At 43.2% G+C, this 21,745-nt stretch overlaps 1 protein-coding gene across 12 annotated transcripts in view; it reads left to right on the top strand.

Moving 5' to 3' along the window:
- The window catches only part of LOC111247579 (glutamate receptor ionotropic, kainate 1-like), a 124,464-nt gene that overhangs the window by 56,436 nt on the left and 46,283 nt on the right, over positions 1 to 21,745 (top strand). For 10 of the 12 annotated variants that reach the window (XM_086982408.1, XM_086982407.1, XM_086982404.1 and 7 more), the window contains one exon: positions 5,568 to 5,738. The exons of the other annotated variants lie outside the window; for them this stretch is intronic. In XM_086982408.1, coding sequence (XP_086838534.1) covers positions 5,568 to 5,738 — 171 coding nt within the window. The remainder of the gene's footprint in view (positions 1 to 5,567; positions 5,739 to 21,745) is intronic. 12 annotated transcript variants of the gene reach the window in all.

The raw sequence follows: 21,745 nt of genomic DNA, 5'->3' as shown, positions 1-21,745 counted from the left end.
TTCCTTTTGCCTCCTTGTTTGTCCTGAACGCGCTTCCTCTCCCTTATTTCTCTTTTCTCTTGCCTATGCTTTTTTTTTATGTCCCTTTTTCTCCAGCCGAATTCCCGCTCCACGTTTCATGTCCGTGTGGACTAAGTGGCTACTGCCCAGGGCGGAAATGAACTACGGACGTCCTAATCCCCCCATATTTTGTCCTTAGTATTTTGTTTGACTATACGGACTATTAGAGACATCCTTCACTGATCAAAAACCTACTGGGTAATTCTAAATACATGGAAGCCGAAAAATGAAATAGGCGAAGGGATTAAGCTGAAGCATGCATATGTTCGTATTATAATAGCAATGCTCGTAGCTTACACTGGGTTGATTATCGTATCTACTAGTTGGCTTGCGCACTTTGTTCGTATGCGGACTTGAATTACTACTAACCGTGTTAGGTTGGTGCATTTATGTCGATTTTTACTCAACGATTCACTTTTCGAATTCCCCGCTGGCTGATTGTTGGAGTCATCGAAAAGCTTTTGTCTCGCTCTACAAAACTACTGTCATTAAGTCGTATCCAGACCACAGCACTTCAGTCTCCAAACAAAGATATACCGGGTCATAGAGAATAGATTTTTTCAAATAGCCCTTATGCGTTTTTCAGCGAGGTGAAAGAAAAATTGCCGAACCAACTTGTAATAGCTGCGGTGTGTACGACGGGGATTTTCTGGTAGGGACTACAACTAAAACTACTCAATGGTGGATTGCTAAGTTTAAAAACGACATCCTCAACTTAGAGTGCGCACTCCACTCGACTTCTCGATTTCGTCGAGTTTTACCCTGAATCATCTTTGTGGGAAAGCAATTGTAAGATAACCCCAGATATGTGAGCTAGAGAGTCTTAGCTGAACACGAAACAAACAGACTTAGTTATTTTCACAACTTGAAAAAAAGTGCCCGACGCGCTACGCTTCGGCACTGGACATAGCCATCCTTGGATTCCAACGTAAGAGTCTTACGATCTGAACAAATGGGACGGCAATGACCCAATCAAGCAACCGAAAAGCTTTTTAACTGTACACAACACCTGACTAGTAACAAACAAAGGAATGAAATTACTATTCCTTACAGGCCAAGCAATAGTCTATCCATTATTGATACAAAAAAAGGCAACGGAAGTTTTTTTTCCTTTTGTTGGGTATCTTTTTCCATGCGTAAGCGTTGTTTTCTGCGCAACCAAAAAGACTATCGTGAACAGTTATCTCTCGAGTGATAAATATAGGATCTATGAAATTTGAATTTGTGTCTTATATAGATTTTTCAGCATGCTGTCCATGGAAGGCGTCTGGCAGATGCCTTTTCGTCTCTGTTTAAGTCGACTTTGTAGATATATACAAACGAATTGCCTGTCACTAATGTATCGCCTCGGGCGGGTCAAGATATGCTAGACAGCAAGATGTTAGGCCATGCTTCCTGGTTCCTATACGCTACTATCTCATATGACCTATGGGTTCCCTTTATGGGGTTTTGTCATTCTCTATGGGTCGTATCCAGTGTGCCTTGTCCTGTTGAGCTGACTGACTAACCAGAAGCTTCAAGCAGAGCAGTCTAAGCAATGAAGCCAGCCAGGCCAGTACAGGCCAGGCCAACCCACGTCAGCCTGATCCAGGAAAACTGAAATCCCACACATATCTCGTCAGAGCAGCTATGGAGACCGACAGCTTTCACAGGCTGGAACGGGGGATTAAAGACGAATGGAAAAAGGGGTGCTGCAGCACGACGGGCTTGTTAATGTTTTATGCTGAAACTGATCAAAGAGGTCAGTCAAGAGATGGTGAGAGACATGAATGATGGCCAGGTCGGTAATATCTCAGCGCTATCCAGCTACGTCTCTTTAATCTGATAGGTGTAACTAGACGTATGCTGTTTAGTGCCAATGAAGGCAGGAAACGGCAGGGATTGCAGGTATAAATCCCTGGGGACAAAGTCATCATACATCGACAGATCCTTAGAAATACTCGACATTCAGGATACTCCATAGGGTTACTGAACAGAATAGGGACTTGCCTAAAACTTTCATATTGAAAACTTTCAAAAAAGTTTCCTATGTTCCCAATTGCATCCGAAACGGATAGCCATTTTGCTTTTAAATACTTGGTATTTATGTAAACTAACGTCAAATTTAAATCGTTCGTCCTTTTAAGCATGTTCCTAGATGTGCTGAGAAAGGAGTAGACGACTGAACGTTGCTCCAAGCTGGTCTGGGCGGCAATGAAGTGTCAGGCTGCACGCAGCTTATTACAAGCTTTTAGATTCGTCACATGCGAAATGCCGCTCTCATAGAAAATGTGCCAGAATAAGAGCGATCCAAAAAACCCGAACTGCAGCGACAGTGGTACCTGATTCCCATCAAATCCTTGCTATCGACAACAAGCACCACATATTGCTCAGTAACATTGATGTCTTCAATGCACCTCATAGGCTATTGAAGCACAAAATTATTGCGGACAGTGCACCTTGAGTAAGGAAAAGACCAGCTGATCTTTTAATTAAATGGGCTAAATCATGCCTCTCCAGAGTAATTGAGTGGAATCCGCTATGGGGTCATATAATGGTACACACCTCGGACGCTACGGTTACGTTTGTAATCAAGACGCATCAATAACACCCATTTGCCCTTCGACATTGCTTAGCTCGCTTGTACGTGCGTTGACACTTTGTTACACATGCGATTTGCAACGCTTTAGGGCTTAATGGCCAAATATACGAATATAGCATTTGGGATAATTACCTGAAGGGGCTGAGATTACCCTACAGACAATGTCGCTGGACTGGCCATCTGCTAATTTAGAATGCACTTCCTTAATCAATTAATGTTAAGTTAGGGTAAATTTTTCTTTGACAAAAATTCCCAATTGTTTCCATATGCCGGATATCTATAGATCATTATAAATATCGATTCAATTTTTATTTATTTACATAGCCGAAAGGCAATAATCTTGGAATGGAAGGACTACTTTGTAATGCACGTTCCCTCAAGAAAGATTACCTAGAAATATTGGAAGACTAGTATACATGCAATTGTGACTTAAGCCGTCTAAATATACGTTAGACAAATCTATTCTTCACTTCATTAGATGGAGTTATTGCAATAAGTTAGTTAGGTTGAAAAATGCATCAAGTAAATTTACCTTCGTGTCAAGTTTAATGTCATGTGTTGCCACCTTTGTTATATAATATGCTATCGAGCAGTACGATGTAACAGTATGTCACGAAGATACGCTAATTCGTAGCGTATCTTTGTAATTTCGTAACAGAATTTCTTCTTCTATATAATAATTGTAATTACGAAACATGTAATAACAGTATCAACTGCAATACAAATCTTCAGTACGGTTTATAATTGATGTTTAGTAACTATTGGTAGCAAGAAGCTGATTGCCGCCGTAATGTGTCGTTACCATCAATCACCATACAACTGACTACCGTACAACTGACCGATACTGCCGCTATTATAAAGTAATTTGCCCCAGATACGTTTCTATAGAGGGGTACAACATTAGAAATTTGGAAGTTTCCATCCGCTATTCCTCGTATCATTTTGTCTGCGACAAGCTTACAGAAATATCGGAGGGTACTATCCTTGCCCCTAAATATGTATGTCGGAGGCACGCGTTTGATCCACCCAATTATTTATACTAAAAAATTAACGTAAGCCGACAATCGTCGCTGTCCCAGAATCGATTTAGCGTGCTGCGGACTCACATGTGTATGTGAATGTAAAAAAAAACACTTAGGCATAATATGTCGAAATAATTTAGCATTGACCGAACGTGTATTTGAGGCTATCGTTACCATACTGGTGATGTGACAATTATCTTCGATGCCCCATGCTGTAATATCAGATCGGAGCCATTTCAGCCCGAAGATGTCACCGTTCTGCATGGCCTAACTGGCTGAACTTGTTATTGAATAGGTTTTAACGGTCCTCTGCTGTCTGTGAGTACCTTCTCAGTTTTGTGAGTATAGTTTGCACTATCCTTTTTTTTGCATCGGTACCATTTTATGCTTTGCTAGCGTGCGAATGTGAGCTTGAGCTGCTGTTCCTGTTGTTTCACAGAGGTGAAACCGAGGAAAGTAAAAACTGCCTCTATTACGGCGTTCGAAGGTGAAAGAATAAGGAGACTTAATCCCATCGGCGCAATTTAGCCAAACGTTGTCGCTCTATAAGGACATTGCCGCCATAAGGCAATCGGATCCTCGCCCCGAATGCTGGACGTGGGCCTTTTTAACGAGCGTCCCCGATGACCCCAGCCGACTTTGGGCCAACATTCAGCTCAAGCACAGCCCAATAGCTCCACTGACGGCTTTCGCTTGCAGTGATATAATTCGTCGTTCCTGTTAGACTAACCGCCTTGAGCGCCATTTTCTTTCGTCTCCTTTTTCCTGCTTCTTACTGCTTTTGGAGCCGAAAAAAAAGAGTAGCAAGACATTTATAATATTACCTGCGCACTGTTAATCCAAACACACTTTATGGTATCTACGCTGACAACTAACTATGCTAAAGCATTAAATCGCCAGCAAAAGGCCAGCTTCCAACGAAGAGACCAATTAAAATATATTAGGGACCGTCCCGAAGATCAAGACAGGCTCTGTCTATTGTCATATTTTCCTATCTTGAGCTTCACGTCTGTTACTACCGCTGCGCATTATTCCAGGAACCAAATGCCTGTAAAGATAATTAATGCTTCGGATGTTGTTTTTACGCTAAACCTGGCTCTGCAAGTGCGTCTCCATCAGACGGCCCAACGAGCTAAGCGATGCATCGTTCCCAGATTTTAATAAACCCACTCGTATCGAGCAACAGTTTCCAGAGTTTAGGAATTCACGGAAGAAGAAAATTTGTAGTTAATTTTTTAAATTACGACTTTTTAACAAGAAATTTAAAACCGCATCTAATTTATTTGCCACTAAAATGTATCCTCTAATTTTATCGTTGTACGAATGGGTAACAACGCGTAGTAAGTGTGTGCCCTGCAGGGGGGCGGTCTTCTTTCTAATTCAATAGAGAAATAAAATGCCAGAGATGATTTCTAATGAATGACTCGAGCTTCACACGCGTATCCGAAAAGGATAACTGTAACTTAATTTTCTAACACAAGTTCACCAGGCAGAAAAAAGTGAATCACTCTTCTTCGACCAAGCACTTAATGAAGCCTTAACGACGAATGGTTAGCGATTAAAATGTGCGCATTCTGACAATTTGCTAAGGACTTCCTGTCTTTAAAAATTGTCGGAATGAAAAAATCGCCGATCTAATGCGAACGAAGGGCATCCTTCATTGGCCTGCATGGCCTTTCTGCTGTCGATTTGTGCAAGCATTGCAACTAGCGAAACAAAACGTTCGCTAATTTTAAAACGTGCCATGGAAGGATGTGTCTTGCAATTTAGAGATACGCTGTAGCAATCAATCGAGTTTGGTGGGAATAAGAAGAGTGTGAGGCTGAGGTCTCATACGAATTTGATGCACTGTAAGGTGTGATATGGCAATAACAGAGTGAGCGTGGATTTTCAATATGTTTCAGACGGAGGTCGCGTTGATATACGATGCAATTATGCTGTTTAAGCTTGGAGTTAAAGATCTTGTCAACAAAAAAAGTTCGTACACAAAAGCTCTACCCACGGCTAAATGTAACGGTCGGAAGTCCCTCGACAGCGAACATCTGGGGACCGAGCTCACCAAGACCATGTTAAGGGTAAGTCGTCTACTATAACTGAAACCTTTTGGCTAGTGAACTGTTATCTAAAAGAAAATCATAAATCGACACTTTATCGTGATAACGAGCAAGACAGTCATCTTTAACATCGCATTTAACGTGGCCCATTTTATCCATGTTACTTACCGCGGAGTAAAAAATGAAAGTTGTAGTCAGCAGGACCTGACAATACCGCAGTCTCAACCTTGGTATGGTTCAACTACTAACCGGAAGCAAACACATTACCGCGAGATGGTTTGCGTTCGACTCTATGCGCCGACACATTTTGATCTTCGAGGAAGACTCGAACAATGTAAAAGACTATCGATAATGAGCATTTGTAACTGAACTGCAGTGGCGTCCCGTGACAGGAACATGCGACGACGATACTTCCTGGAAGTGGAATTATTGAATTGGATGCACCTCGAATCGTGGCGGTGCTGGTCGTTTCAAACCGTCGTTGCTTCGAACAGAGCGGCCAATATTTCGTAGCAAGCCTTAATTGCGAAATGATAGTCGTGACACACTGTGATATGAACAGAAAATATTAACTAAGCTTATATGTCGTTTGCGTTGACCCAACTTCCCCAATGACCAACCAATGACGAAGCCTTTATTATCGTTTTAAGGCGGCCGAGCGATTCTTGCCGTTAATAACTTACTACAACTGATCAGTAAACAACCCAATCATCGTTGGCTATTTTGTAGTCGGTGCACGATTGTATGCAGTACTTTACGTAGTAGCTTCTTCGGTCAAATTGAATTCCGCCGCTTACGACGAGCGACGCGATTTCTGCCAGAAAAAAAGAGTGATTGTGTCAGTTTGGCGAAAGACTTATTATTTACACAGAAAAATAGTTTAAGTTGCTGCGGTCGAAACAAAGATTAATCACTCTCCTGTTAGCCAAATGGCGGGATGTCTGAAAACAGGATACACATTATTACTTCGTATAAACTTACAACAAATGATCTTGTGCTCAAGCAGTATGTAATAGTTGGCCTCGATTGCACATGTTTCTCTTTGTTGTTCTTACAAAAACAGCTAAGGAACTCAGTTTTTTTTTTAATGGTTATTTTGGATAAAACAGGTCGCTTGAGCTTTTAAGCTTCTTCACAGACAGCAAAATACAAAGAGGCCCTTTGTTCGGTCACAGAGTTCTCGTTTATGTCTCTTTCATTTAGATAAATAAATGTATTATGCTTCATTGTGTCGCGAATCGTGAATAAAATGTAAGATCTTCTCGCCATTTCTTTCGACTGAAATGCTTTTCCAGTTGTCTAGTTTGTATTTCATGGATTCAGTGGTCCACCATTGTCTTTAAACGTGCGCTTCTTCGCTGCGCTTTCACCTAATGGATGAACCTTCTAAGCATGTTTCGCGAGCCAACGACTTGCCAATAGTTCAGCGACCTTGTAGGAGCTGTGATCATTGTAAAATACTCCAGTGCGACCCAGAGCAACATTTCTGTATGCTTACTTACTTGTACGAGCAGCGGGCCTGTCGATGCCGGCGGATACTGCCTGCTACGGTATCGTGCCTGTTCTACTGAGTGCACGCCGTTGGCCGTGCATGGTGGCCTTCAGACGCGCGGAGTCCGTATCTATATTCGCCGTTATAAAAGCGCCGCCGGCGGCCGGTTGAGAGCGCGACGTCTTGCCGTTTCAGCTTCGAGCAAGCTTGCATTGCTGGAAGGCGACTCGAAATATTCGAATATGTGTTTGCGCTCTAACTCTGCCTTCAGGGCAGTAAAAAGTTGTTGAACGACCATGGTCATCATACAGGGTTACAGCTCAACGAACGGTGCGTCCCAGCAGAAACCGTAGTCGCCAACGTCAGCAGCAGAAACGCCAGTCGGAGTCCGTTTCTGCATTCGCGAACATGCGTAGACGCGCACACACACATACGCACACAAATGCATTCAGCACAGACGCTGCTCCGGCACTCTTAAAAGGCACAGAAGCATTTTGAAAAAAATTATACCCAGCTACGTATATGATACGGCTGGAAGAAACAACGATACACGCTCGCCGATGATTTCGTTATGTCGTTCCCAGAAGGAAGACGGCATCTAGTTCCTGGACCTTTTTATTTTGTCGAAAAGGAAAAACATTTTGCGGCGGTGATTTACCTGGTCTAGGAGGTAGGGCAAAAGAAGAGCGAGAGGAATCGACTCCGCAGTTTACGAAGTACAAATGCCACAAAAAAGCTCCTTCTCGCAGACAGTTCCCAATGTATTTACTTATAACTGTAGTATGTATCTGTAAGATAAATCAGTGGGTTTCGTTAAAGGTACTAAGTTACACTTGAGAAATATAACAATTATTTTTCCCTCTATTGTCCTTTTTCTCACAAAAAATGTCCTTCCGATAACATGATTTAAGTGAAATATAATTGATGCGCCGAATCTGTATCAGATCATTGCGTGTATGATAAATATACCTGCCTATTGATCCCGTAATTGTGTTAAGATCCTAGTGAGCGTTTGAACAGCCACAGTTCGTGCGTGTATATAAAGCCTAAGTTACTGCATGGTTTTTTTCCGGTTACTTATTGACTGATCTTATTCTTCTTATTCATTCACACTTCGATGGCCACTTCCTAGTCGTTGCTTGAGCGTTTAGTATAACGACATTTTCCATATGACGATGGCGTAATTGGGGCTGAGCGATTTCTGGCTGATTTATGGCTTCTGGTAGTAGTTGTGGTTGTCCTTCTGATGCCTTATCCAGAACTGGACCTCTACCTGGTTCGACATTATATTCTCATAACAGCTGAGCGAGTCAAGAGTGACCCAGGAAGCTGCGTCGAACCAACGAGTTCAGCTTCTATTTGCAATTAGGTTATTTGCTGAACTAACGATTGGCGGCGTGTAACAGCTATATGCCCACTCATTTCCGTCAGTAAATACACTTAATCAGAGGCTAGAAGAGAGGACAATGAACGGTTTTTTACTTTTGGCAACTTTTGGCTATTGTTAACCAGCGTGAGTTAGCAGGTAAAAGTGAGCCCAAAAGATATCTTGTTCTGATGTCAATGAAGAAGCAGTAAAAGTATTGTCGTTCAGCGTCTAAATGGGTAAAACTATAATAGAACACGATCATTGATATGACATGTTGGTTACAATTTACAGGCCTAGTCAATCACTTAATTAGCTGAAGCAACTATGGTTCGCAAGCATACATAGTAAACGTAAGTTATTTCATTGGTTTTTGTTTTATGCTGCGACTAAACTTCATATTAATCATGTTTCTTGTGTCAGATGCGAAACAGTTTTCCAACTAGCGTATTTCTTTTTTACAAACTTTGATTAAGCACATACAAAATAAAGCTTAAGCTTAGGAACAAACAATTATGGGTAATCAAAAAAAAACAAAGAGAAAAATTAAAAAATTAAATTTGACGTTAGATGATAAGTGTATTCAGAGGTAACAGTGGCTATCAATGATTACCTAAAATTGTTTGTCCCCAAGCTTAAGCTTTATTTCATATTTGCTTAATCAAAGTTTGTAAAAAAGAAATCCGCTAGTTGGAAAACTTTTTTGCATCTGGAAAATTCAAACGCATCTCTAACTTACATATAAACAAATGCTTTTTTTACATGAGCATTATACTACGTAACAAAATACCAATATCATCTGTCATTTTCTGATGCGAAGGGAGACTTTTTATTCCGACATGCCTCTGGCAAGCCTTATGGCACGCTTAGAGTGGTTCTTTCAAATGTGCAGATCAAACACTTTTTGCTCTTTGTGCACATTGTGGCATGTCAGTTTGGCTTCAAAGCGATAACTAATCGCATGTACTCCACGTACTCTCATATAGAGTAAGTTAATCGGGTTGAGCTAATTTTTTTATTGACTTGTGTTTTCAAACTTCACGGCACTTGGTAGCGAGATATGGCGGTTACATTGTCCATGTGTGCATGAGCCTCTGCTTCTTAGCTTTTCATTCTCGTATTTAACGAAGTACCTCAAGCAGCCCGTGATCCGTTCAGTACCTTTATTCTTTGGAGGTGGCAAATAGCCGTTTCGTCGGACCCTGAGTGGGGCTCGGCTAACCATCCTCGGCAGTCTCCCTTTCCCCTATTCCGAAAAGAGATGAAGCACCCCGGTAACTGCGGCGATAGAGGGGTGGTGGCGGCCCGAACACTTAAGCGGTACTTGTGCGTTTGTTCGTTCGCGTTTGCAAAGCAGCGGCAACGAACTGCCAAGAGACAATGGATGAAACAAGCATGAAAATTCCGTCCAGGGTCCCGGCGCCACCACCTCAATAGGGTGCTGCCTTGGCTAGTTTGGGCCTTTCTAAATGTCGATGTTGCTAGTAAGCAGCATCGGGCAACGCAGACGACCAAGACGGTGGAGACAAAGATGATGCTGAGATGAAGAAATGAAAGCGACAGAAACCGGTGCGACAGACAGCGTGGCTGAGCCGAAGATAGCTCGGTTGGCTTGTGCTGGCCATAGTCTCCGTAACTGCCGTCGTTGCTGTACGGCAAAGGGATCTCTGGCTGGCCTTTACGATTCATTGCGACCGGCAGACACAGGCGAGGGACAAGACGAAAGCCAACACATATGTTACTACTCTCCCATACGCAATCACGCGTAGACACGACGAAACAGTTACAGCCGGCGTACCGATAGGGGCTACCAGAAAGGAGTTACAGGGAAATAAAGGCAGCAAGATGCACAAGCAGGAAGGCGTAGCAGCACACAGAAGCACATATACACGCACAATTGGCAAACAAGCTTCCAGCTCCAATTTCCGCTCAAACATCCGGAGCTGGCTCGGTAAGATCGCCACTTCTCAACCGGCTAGCGTCTTGTCGGCTCGTTCGGCCTCTCGGTTGCTGCCGCTAGCTCTTCCGTTTTTCCATACTATTTTGACTTCTTCTTTGTCGAATCGTCCGACTTCGACGACGACACAGTCGCGGCTGCCGCCGCTAAAGTCAGCTAGGCAGCGGTGAAATGTCCTGCAACTAGACGTTGCCGTCTTTGGAAAGAGCCAATAGAGGAAGACAGGTTGGCGCTGGGCTGTTCCGGCAGCTCCCGTTTCTTCTATGAGCGATTTGGGGCACTCGCCTTACTTGAACTTGATCACATAGAAGAAGCAGAGGAGAGAAAGCAGGACGCGAAGCAGGGAAGAGATGCGACGCTAGTCCTGCCTCACCGAGTAGGCCTCATCTTGTTCGCCTCAGACTTGTGCGCCGCGTTACTTTGCTCCTAGTGGAGTGATGTTACAGGTCCGGCCAGCCAGACTTGGCCTGTATCGGCATCAGGCGTCTCCCTGATTCTCATTTCTTTTTTGCTCTGTATCGGCTAACGACAGTCTGAAATTTCCTTCGCATATACACCTTACGACAGGCAAACTGGCAGACGGAATGGGGAACATAAGCGGACGACTAATCTTACATATCAATTCTAACTCGTTCGCTTGTCGGTCTTACTTCTATCTATCTAATACACTCGAAATCGAGTTTTGCACCGGACGAACTTCGAGTAGTGGGAGCTAATGTACATACGTGTAGATTTTAACATATATCTAGAAGTTTTGCCCAAAATATATGCAAAACCTGTACGTTGTTCAAGAGGCTTGTGATTAACTTCCCTACTAAAAAAAAAATTGTTGGAAACTAGTTAACTATTTTGAAGTTACACTTTAATAAATAAGCGTATTTCTTACAATACTAAGAATGAGATTGCCCGCTCCGGAAGTGCACTCAGATGCTGAGAATCTTTTGGCTCCGACAAAAATTGCATCGAAATAAATCACAGTAAGTGAAACATTAAAGTCCTACGCTTCGTGGCTAATTGTGAGGCCGTAATTTTCGTGAGACCTGCCGGTTCAGAGGAATTTACTGATCCCGGCGAGTTTGAAATTTGGTTTCTTCGCTCGAACCCACTGGACTCCGGGGCTCAACCAACAAAGACCCAAACTTTTTAACAGAGATACGAGGCATCACTTAGCAGCTGCAGCTAGCATAGCTGGAATACCATTACCACGACGCGCGTAATATGTTACTGGAGCTCTGTCGGGCGTTTTTCCAGCGGCAAACTGGGCTGCGACTCTGAGCTGAATGTCGTGGCCGGGTAAGCGCAAAATGAACAATGTGGGAAGCTAAAGCAAGTGTGAAATTAGCCACGAATCGACGGAGTTCTCGTTTAGCGATGAAGGGTCACGTGCCAGCTTTCCTGCACGTTTACATAAGATAAGCTTGAATTATATGTATTTACGAGTGAGTGTTTTATGTTGCAGTACAACGAGGATGAGACAAAGTCATAGGACAGAACAGCCTGGAAAGTCCTACTGCGAATAAAAAGAAACACTTGTCTCTTGATATAACCACATGATACAGAAAAACTCGGCGAATAGCACATGTTGCACAATGCGCCTGATTAAATACAGTTGAAATAGTGGATTATACCATAATGCACGTCTGAGCTTTTCATATGTGGCGAGCATATACAGCTGATCTCTTTCAGTAATTATATTAGGCGATTACATGGGAACCCCGCGAACTTTGAAACTGAGTAACTTTTAAACTCGCTGGACAATAATGATAATTTAATATGGGTCAGATGTGCTTTCCTTAATTTTTCAAACCTTTTACTTGTTTCTCTGGCTGCTTCTGGCAGCCATATGCCCACTATTCGGGTTCCTATATGTAATATAAGTAGATCTATCTATGTATTCACGACGTAAATCAATAATAAGATAGGCTTACCCTCGACTTTCCCTTCTTAAGGTACGTAAAGCCTGTTAATCACGCGGATTTGAATCGGGAGAATAGGTATATTGAAGTCAACATTGGATATTTCTTTGCTCAATACAAGAAATAATTGAGGAATGATATTGAAGTTCGGCATTGTTATCAGGTAAGCAGTGGTCCGCAGGACTAAAAGATGTTTTTCCTTCTAAGCTTATCTCTGCTGGAATAAACTTAGCCGGTTCTGACTCACGAGTTTCTAAAAAAGGGAAATATTTACTAGAATTATTAAGTTGCGCCTGACTGTGGCACGTAGTTCAAAACGTTACTCAACTTCAAAATCCGCCGAAGTCGCTTGCATCAGTCCAGTTTTTAAGAATTCCCACGAACTAGAATCAATAGTTCTAATGATTTCAGTGCGGCCATTCTAACGTGGTTTGGGTTATCTAAACACCGTTCTTACCCCACGCCATGCAACGAAAACCAGCAACTACCTAAAGCAACATCGTTAAAACTAAATATACGCAATTAAGGATAGCATGGAAACAGTCGATGTCTAAAATATGTAATAAAATATTAAATATATTAATTAAATAAAAAAAATAAAGATTTAAGTTCAATTCATATTGCATATAGTTAGTTAAAATCACTTTGAAATGGCAACACGAAACATCTAGGGAATAATACCAAAACTAATTTTCGGGCAGTAATTACTTATATTCGAGGCAGATACATCTTGCGCTACTTTCTAAAGATATACCGAATTCTCTGCACACAACAGATAACTTGTGAAGGTATACATTTTCCTATCGAAAGCAAAACTACAGATGGAACCTTGTAGGAGCTTGTCAAATACGTAGAGTGCTTCCATCAAATGAGGCTTACAGTATACGAATTACCTTTGTTTCTATGGTTGTATATTGTACCAATGGTTAAACACCTGCTAATGTGGTCTTTAATACAGAAATTTAATACATCTCCTAAACGGTTCCAGTAAGAGGTAGAAAGCTAATTTCTAGTTATACATACTATATAAAAAATCATGTCTCTTTTTTTGTACGAATTCTCATTTTCATCAATGTACCACAATACCAGTCGACAACGGGCGGAAGTGACGCTTGTACACTATCACATTTGCTTCGATCGTGACCGATCTTAATGCGTTTTGCTTAGAAGTCCCGTCCGTTCCCTACGAAATTTTTTGATCCAAAAAGACGAAAGATCAGAGAACTACATAGGTTCCTTCCAATCGTTTGCACAAAGCTACATCACAGCCACAGCGTCGCACGTATTGCCATCATCTGACGTCAACCGACAACGCATTGTCTTTGCTTGGGTTGAAGCTAGCACCACCGTTCCCTTGCTAAATTATTAGTATTGCTGCTACACAAAGGATATTCTAGGATAGCGGCTGAGTCAGTGCAGACTGAGCCATACCACCCCCGTATCGGGTCAACGGTAAATAACGATCTATTTATTCCCGTCGCTGTCACAGAAACTGCCCAAACCACTTCCGACGCCAGTGAACGGTAACGGCGGATGGCAATGGTGGACGGCACGACTTTAATACCATCTACGGTGTGGACACGCCCTTTGGTCTTAGCACAAACATCGACGGCTGCGTGCTTGTCTGACTATATTCTGTTTTCCTATGGATATGCTTGTAGGGTTGTCTAAACACTATATGCAGATTGCATACGGATACAAACATGATACGACAAAATGGCTGACCTTAAAATTTACGCATACATGCTTATACTCAGAATTCGCTTTAAAGCTGTCAAAACACGGCACGTTTCTTTGACGATGGCTTCCACATTGCTACTGCCGTTACCAGGCGAGGGACGATTAGAGGCAAGAATAGGGGGCGGTGTGAAGGATGTGTGGAACAAAATGGGACTTGCTTGGAGGATTTCGGCACGGGAGTTGCGGACGGTTCCACGGCGCATTGAAAACATCGATCGCATGTTCAGTGCCCCAGGCTCTGGTGGTTTTTCTCAAACACACATATATATAGTGAGTGTTCGGGGTGACCCTCTGCGGAACGAAGCGCTTTCTTGCTAAATTGTCTCTGAGGCAGACCAAACACGGGAAATAGCCGGATGCTATTGGCAGTTGCATAAGGCTAGAGCGAATATTGTAAGGAATAGTAGGGGAGTCCACGTCGGCGACGAAAGATCGAGGAGCCGAAAGACGATGGCTCTTACAGGATAAGATTCCTTGCTTAGCATAGCAGGAAAACGGTAGATGAGCTACGCTAGCGGGGGAACAGAGTGTTTGGCGGTTGGATGTGGTTATTAAAGGGAATGGCGTATGGTCTTCACGGGCATTTTGCGGGTGGGAAGGAAGACACGCTGGCATCGGTTGTCGTTAGATCTCGTAGCGGCATTGTTAGAAAAGGGATGAAACACGCGTCCCGGGTCCGCTTCTACTGCTGCAGCTCTGGCTTCGGCAGACATGAGTTCGTAGTTGTCGTTGCTGTTATGCGAGCTGCTGTCGCTTGTGTAACGGAACCAATATAGCCTCGAAGCCGCCCTTGAAGCGTCTAACGAGGCGGGTTTGGCTCTGACTTGAGAAACGATCATTTACAGTCCGGAACGAGAACGCCCTATGGAAAACCAGGCTTTGGCAGGAACAGCGCGAAGCTGCTTGTCAAATTCCTGTATTCAATGCGTGTTTGTCGTGGCTGTTGTTGTTGTTATGTCCGTGTTGCGCACCGCTCCCTTTAGGCTGAGTAAATGAAAGAAAACTTTACCACGGTTGGGGAACTCATAACGCAGTGATCATCAGCGTTAAAGTCGGCGTTGATAGCCAGCACCAGCCGCTTTCGGCTGTATGAAGACATACACCATCTACATGATGAAGAAAACTGTGTTTTATACCGTGCAACAGCTGGTCACGCGACTGACCTTTTTATATAAGAAGGGCTTCCAGCCATCTGAAAGCATCGGATAGAATCCTTACAACTTATAAAAATTGATTGAAGGCCACGCTATCGTCACGCTTCAATCGCACCTCATGAAAGTTGGCTGCTATCACGGCACGACGTTTGCCTTCGCTCTGCTTTTTTTTTCTATCTCTCTTCTAATACAACTATCTTTAAACTAACAAGTTGATTCTAATCAAAATCTCAAACACTACAGGTATCTATAATTAATTAGTTATTATTGCTTGGCTAATGTGGTTAAAGCCTTACCAAATAGGCTGTGCTAATTTTCGCTACTTTTTTGCTCCTACTTTTTCTACGGTACGGTGGTGTAACTAGCCGTACTTATTTCTCTTACTCACCATAAAATGTTCCAGTTTCTCTGTTGGATCTAAATGCCTGTGACTTCGGAGACGACAGTCATTATAGTTGCATTAGGACTTCTACAGGCTCATAGCAGAGGAATATTCAGCTGTAAGAGCATATATCAAGTTCGCTGAAGCTGACTCTATTACTGTAAAAATAACTTGCTTTATTCACAGAGGTTGTGTGTATTATTAGCGGAACTTAACGCTCCATTCCAACTTTTTCACCTATATTATCTTCTAGCATTACAAGTATATACCGGAGCCATTTAGATCGAAACATGATCCTAGAAGTGAAGTTAATTTTAAGCACTCGAAGTTAGTTTATTCTTCGTTATGCTATAGTCCATTCAGTAGTCAGGTTCCGCCGCTGAGGTACGACACCAATTTTTCAATTTTTTTCCCCCTAGACCTATATGTGGAAATTTTTTTTGACCATTGCATAGGTTTCAACCTAGTCAAAGGTCTTTGTTGATTGTTTTAGCTCGCTAGTAGATAATTTACCGCAACTTTTCGGACGGCCGGTTTCGCCATTGTGTTGACCAGCTCTACCGATGCACTTAGATAACAACAATAGACTAAGAGCGCCTGCCTGAATGGTTCGTCAACTATACGCTGCCAGTGAGGCTACCTAAGGCAAGATCGGTTATGTACTAGTTATGCATGTTCTCGTTCGGCAATCGGCCGCGGGCACGTCGCGATTGACTCCGATGTCGGCTGCTGGATGAAGGATCGCCATGAAAGAACCTGATTTCTACCTAGACAGTCTATAGCCCATGTAAACCGAACCAGCAAACAAAATAGATGTGTTTTTCCTAAATTTGTAATAGTAGTTGCAGTATAGCTTCTATTGCTGTCGTTTTTGCTCACCTTACGTCCGTTGTTTGTGATCTGTCCGCCAAAAAAGACTTGTGTCGTACGTCCCACCATCTAACTTGCACTCAGTCTCCCTTGCCTCTCTATTTATCTTACACATGGGGTAGTCTAAGTCCCCCCAAAAGATTCTTTCTGGAGATGACAAGCAATCGACAGTATGCCTCCGCTCTATTCTATACGTGATTTTTTCGTAGGGCCGATTTTTTCTTTCATTTTCCCTATGGTCAGTTAGTGGCAGGTAGCACTAGATAATAGCGTAGTAGAAGTAGAAGAAAAAATATAAAAGTACTGTCTAGGTAAACCGGACGCAAGACAAGTTCGAACAGTGTTACTCTTTTTCTTGTCGACTTAGGGTCCACATGTACATAAACACATCTATATATATACATACATACATACATACACACACACACAGACACGCATGTACAGTCTCGCTCCCTCGAGTTCGTTTCTTAACTGGGTTGGTATGTTGTAGTGGTAGTAAGCAGAACGGTGTTGTTAGTGGGCTAGTAATCCGGACAGATGTAGGGCTGCAAAGGAGAAAATGGAGGTAAGTCGTTCGCACCCTGCAGCCAGTGCTAATGGCGGCGTTCGGCTGGCAAAGTCAACTCGCCTGCAGCCGAGTCAAGCAGACCCTGCTGTGTTATTTGAGATATTGCTTAACTATAGTGGGTCGGCTAACTAGCCGGTCTGCGAGACGATGAACGAAAAAGTAGAGGCGGAGACGTTTGCGTAGACGATAACAACAACGACATCAAGGACGGCGACAACTGCGACCAATCGGCGCAGGAAAGAATATACTGAAAGCAATCTGGGGCGACTCCCGGACCCAGGAATCGACACGAGCCCTCCGCAAACAAGAAAGAAGCAGGGTACGAGTAACGACATGACGGTGGGGACTGTTTCTCCCGGAATCTGTTTGTACAGAATGAGCGAAAAAGGAAAAGCTTCGACTGAACGACAGTAAATAGGGACAGGATATAACAGAGCATGGATAACGGCATGAAATGCCGCTGTAGCAGAAGCACCGAAACAGATATGACCACTAGGAACCCAGCAAAAACTTTTCCTGAAGAACCGCTAGCGCAAAAGGAAAACTGCTTAAATGGTTTCCGATATGTTCCTCCCTTCAGCGCGCTTCATTTGGATATATAAGCCTTTGCCTTCAGCGGCGGCGGCGGCAGCAGCAGTAGCAGCCGCGAGAGCAGAACGCGAAAGAATACACGGTGTAGTATGCCCACATCTTCAGATAACAAGAAGGACTGAAAGAACGAAAACATAGAAACAAAGGTGCGAAACAGAGGGAAAAGGATAACATTTATCTATATCCGGTGCCGTTTGCAGCGTTATATAGTGCCGGCGTTTGAGCGCCACGGCAAAGCGCTGGAGGTACAATGTCTCAAGGAGTTTTACCTACGGATGATAGAGAGTGACTTTTTGGAAAAATATTGTTAGTCTGATAAGAATGAAACGAATGTTCTTTCATTCATTTTTCAAGTGATTGTGTGATTAATAAGCATACGACACTTAGAATACCGGCAATCGATTGAAGCACTGCTATAAGATAATCACTATATTGTAACCCAATAAAATTGGTATTACATGTTGGCCACAAATGACGCAATACGCGGTGACTTAATGATACAGATGGTTCAGTTCGAGTAAATGAAAAAAAGCTGGTGTCTACTTTGGTAGTAAAGTAATTGTTAGTTGTTGGGGGTAGTCTCAATCATGTTATACTTAAGTGCAGATACCTTCTGCTTGTGCGAAGTCTTCGCCATATGCATTTGCGCATAATTTATCGTAATCTCTATGCCATGTAATGCTTTGATAATTTTGTCTACATATGCGGCTAGCTATAAGGAATATAGAAATGCGACGACATTTCCCTTCGATGAGAACGGCCGCTACGTTGAGTCCATTCCCAGTGAATTCGGTATCGCGTCATTCGAACGACAATTAATAAGTAAATACTAATTTCATATTTATTGATAGACAGTCAATTTGTATCGGAAAGGACGCCGCCATCCGACATTGCTTACGACGCTTCTTTATTTCCCTCAGACAAAACCCCTCCCGACAGATCTATCGGTCAGAAGTTCACATAGGCATATGCAGCTCACACATAAATGGCAGTGCAGGCACTTCGGAATGTACAAAAGCGAACAAAAATTTTTAAAGCAAAGACCGAAGGCGGCGATGCCGAAACATCAGTAGCAGAAAACTCTCTTCTTCCCGACTCTAACCTCAAGCCGACTGTCATTGTGGCTTCAGCAATGGCGGCTGGCAGCTCTCGCAGGCCCTATTCGAACACAGCTGGGCAAGGCCAGACGCGGTTGGGATTGTATCATCATCAGCCGAACCGATGATTAAGTCTTTTGCCTACATCGAGCTCTTTTTTTACGATCTTCGCTAATCGCCGCACTTGCTCTCGCTTCGCGCAAAGACTGCGTTTGCCGGTTGACTGACGGCGGTACGGAACTGCACGCTCTTGGAGATACTAGCGTCGTTTTTTCTATTGCTGCTGAGCCTGCCTTTCAAACAGGACAAATAGCGAAATGAAAAGCCCCGCCATCCTCCGCTTTACCCCACGTCTGCCCCTGAAAGCACGATGATAGATGTCATCGGCCAAGTCGACTGCTTCAATGGCGGAAAGAATAATAAGGAAAAGCCGTGACGACTGAAACGGTGTTAGGAAGACGCCGGCAGCAATAGCGACGCTGGCCTGAACCGATGGAACGAACAGTCCCGCCGTAGCTCCAGCGATCGCCGCCTATGGAGTTCGCCACTAATATCAATAGTTAAATCGCAGGTCTAACCCTTTAGAGGCCGATTCGTTCTGCCTAGATTCTTCTCACAGCTGTATCACTTCTATCAGCTATTTTTTTTTTTATCTGTTCGATGGCCTTGTGAGCATGACGCATAACGGGACATGGCTTTTGGTCACTTATCGAATAGGCGAACTACAGGCGTATACTATAAAGGATATGCCAGTGTACAGTAAATAAAAATAACCTCAGAAAATTGAACGAAGCATGTTTGTTACGTGGCGCAATGCAATTTAAATGTATTATCGTGTAGCACCGTGAAGAGGTATACGTAGAAGGCCGGTGCAACATAAACAACTATGATGGTAACCATCACGTACACCATACAAGATATAATCCGATTAGGATACAGTAGGATATTAGACATTTTACGCAAGTCACGCTGTTTTTGAGGGCCTTGCATTCACCCTAGTATTAATTAAAACAACATTCAGAAATTAGACCGGTTTATTAACCTTTTGCACAAAGTAAGTAACGAAATTACGTCGCCGGTAAATCATTAGAGTTTTACACTTTAATTAGCTAAATTTAGAATACTATTAAGATTCTATGGAGCTCAGGCGCTTTGATCTATTTAACTGGTGGCCACCGGTCAGGTTATAATTTGTTATAATCCTGGGCCGACTACTTGCTCGTTATACTCAAGAGATAACATCTTCAGTTTTTAAACTTGGACCTATCTTCATTTGATAAATCTTCACAAAATGAATATTCAGTGATCGAAAAGTCGTAAGACAAATTGCATTCAAATAGGTCCTTCGAAAAACCAGATGAAAACTACTCTCTGCAAGAAAGATGCTGAATAGAGTTGAAACGTACGATTATAAAATCACTTTCTTAGATAGCTTGTGTTGTATATAGGTACGAATAAGTAAACCATCGTTGTGTTGCCTATAACTACTTCTCTGAAAACGTCTTCCAACATAACCTATCTATATCAGTGAGCGAGCGAAACGCGTAACTGGTTTAATCGATTTTGCATACTGGCAACGGAAAGTCTGATAGAGGACGGAACAAACCATACCGCAGTCCATGCATGTTCTTCTCGTTCCACCATCCGACAGTCGCCCGAGAACAGATGGAGAAAGGCAATAGAGATAAGATTCCAGGCCCTTACCCGTTTGTCGTATGCCATGTATTGATCTTACGTTAACCGATCGAAGGAATATGCCATCACCCGATCCGTTTTTCCCGAGCTGCGTCACGTCAGCTCTCTTTGTTCGATACGGTCCGGTCCTATGAAAAACTGCAACACCGGTTCGAACTGTCCAGCGCGTCCTGGTGGATTCGTCACGATGGGAGATCCCTCACGGTGCGTCGACGAGCGCGGCAAGATGACTACTGACGCTACCGCTCCATCTGCTCTTGTTGCTGCTGGTAGCGGCGTTCGTTATTTAGCATGCAGCCGAGTGGTTTGCGGATGTAGTTGTAGAATACAGGGATATTGCCACCAAAAAAGGTATCGGTAAGGCCTATTCAGTGCGAGCAGTAGGATTCAAGTCAATTCCATGATCCCAATAGATGCTATGATGACAGTCGAAAGAGGCATGGGCTCTTTAATGTCATCGTAGACATTTCTTTTGCCTTCGAGGCTGGCAATGTATCCATACGTAGAATTTTCACGGTTGACTGGGTTTCGCCGACAGCTGCTTCTGCTTCTGGGACGACACTAACGAAATGGAACTACGAGGGCGAGAGAGCCGGCCACTCGGGTACCAGAGCTGTTAGAGCTGGTAGTCTCAGTGACGACAGGAGGACGCCAATAACGGCATGATGTGTGCTGAATATACTAACGATAATGTGGTGGGTATAGGAATAGGATGACAGTTGTTGTTCACTGCCATGAGGCTGACGAAGGTTGAATCGGGGAAAAGGAAAACGTCGACGGGATGCAGTTGATAAGTGACAAGCACGACAAAATACAAAACGAGAAATAACGTCGCGCTGTCACCACGGTAGTCCATTCAAATAATCTACGTGAACGGCATGAACGAACGATTGTTCTGTTATGCGCGTTTCGCTTATTTTTTTCTACGAGAACGCGCGCACATGCGCGCCGTGTAGACGACGGCCGAACGTGCGGCTACCATAATGGCTATACAATGCGTACTTGATGTTAATGTAGCAGTTACAGTAGCTCTTCGTTTCTATCTATTAGAAGATCTTCCTGCTCTTCCTTCCGCTACCACCATTCCTATGCCGTTCTGCTTCTATAAATGTTACCAAAGCTATTATTGTCACTATGGGAATATCTCATAACAGTACAACACATTAATACGCCTATTTATGTCTGTATGTCAACTTGTAG

This window comes from Varroa destructor, unplaced genomic scaffold (assembly GCF_002443255.2).
Source record: "Varroa destructor unplaced genomic scaffold, Vdes_3.0 BEIS01000003.1, whole genome shotgun sequence".
In the NCBI taxonomy this organism is placed as follows: domain Eukaryota; kingdom Metazoa; phylum Arthropoda; class Arachnida; order Mesostigmata; family Varroidae; genus Varroa; species Varroa destructor.
The sequence above is the reverse complement of the archived record's forward strand: the minus strand, read 5'-3'. Positions and strand labels throughout refer to the sequence as shown.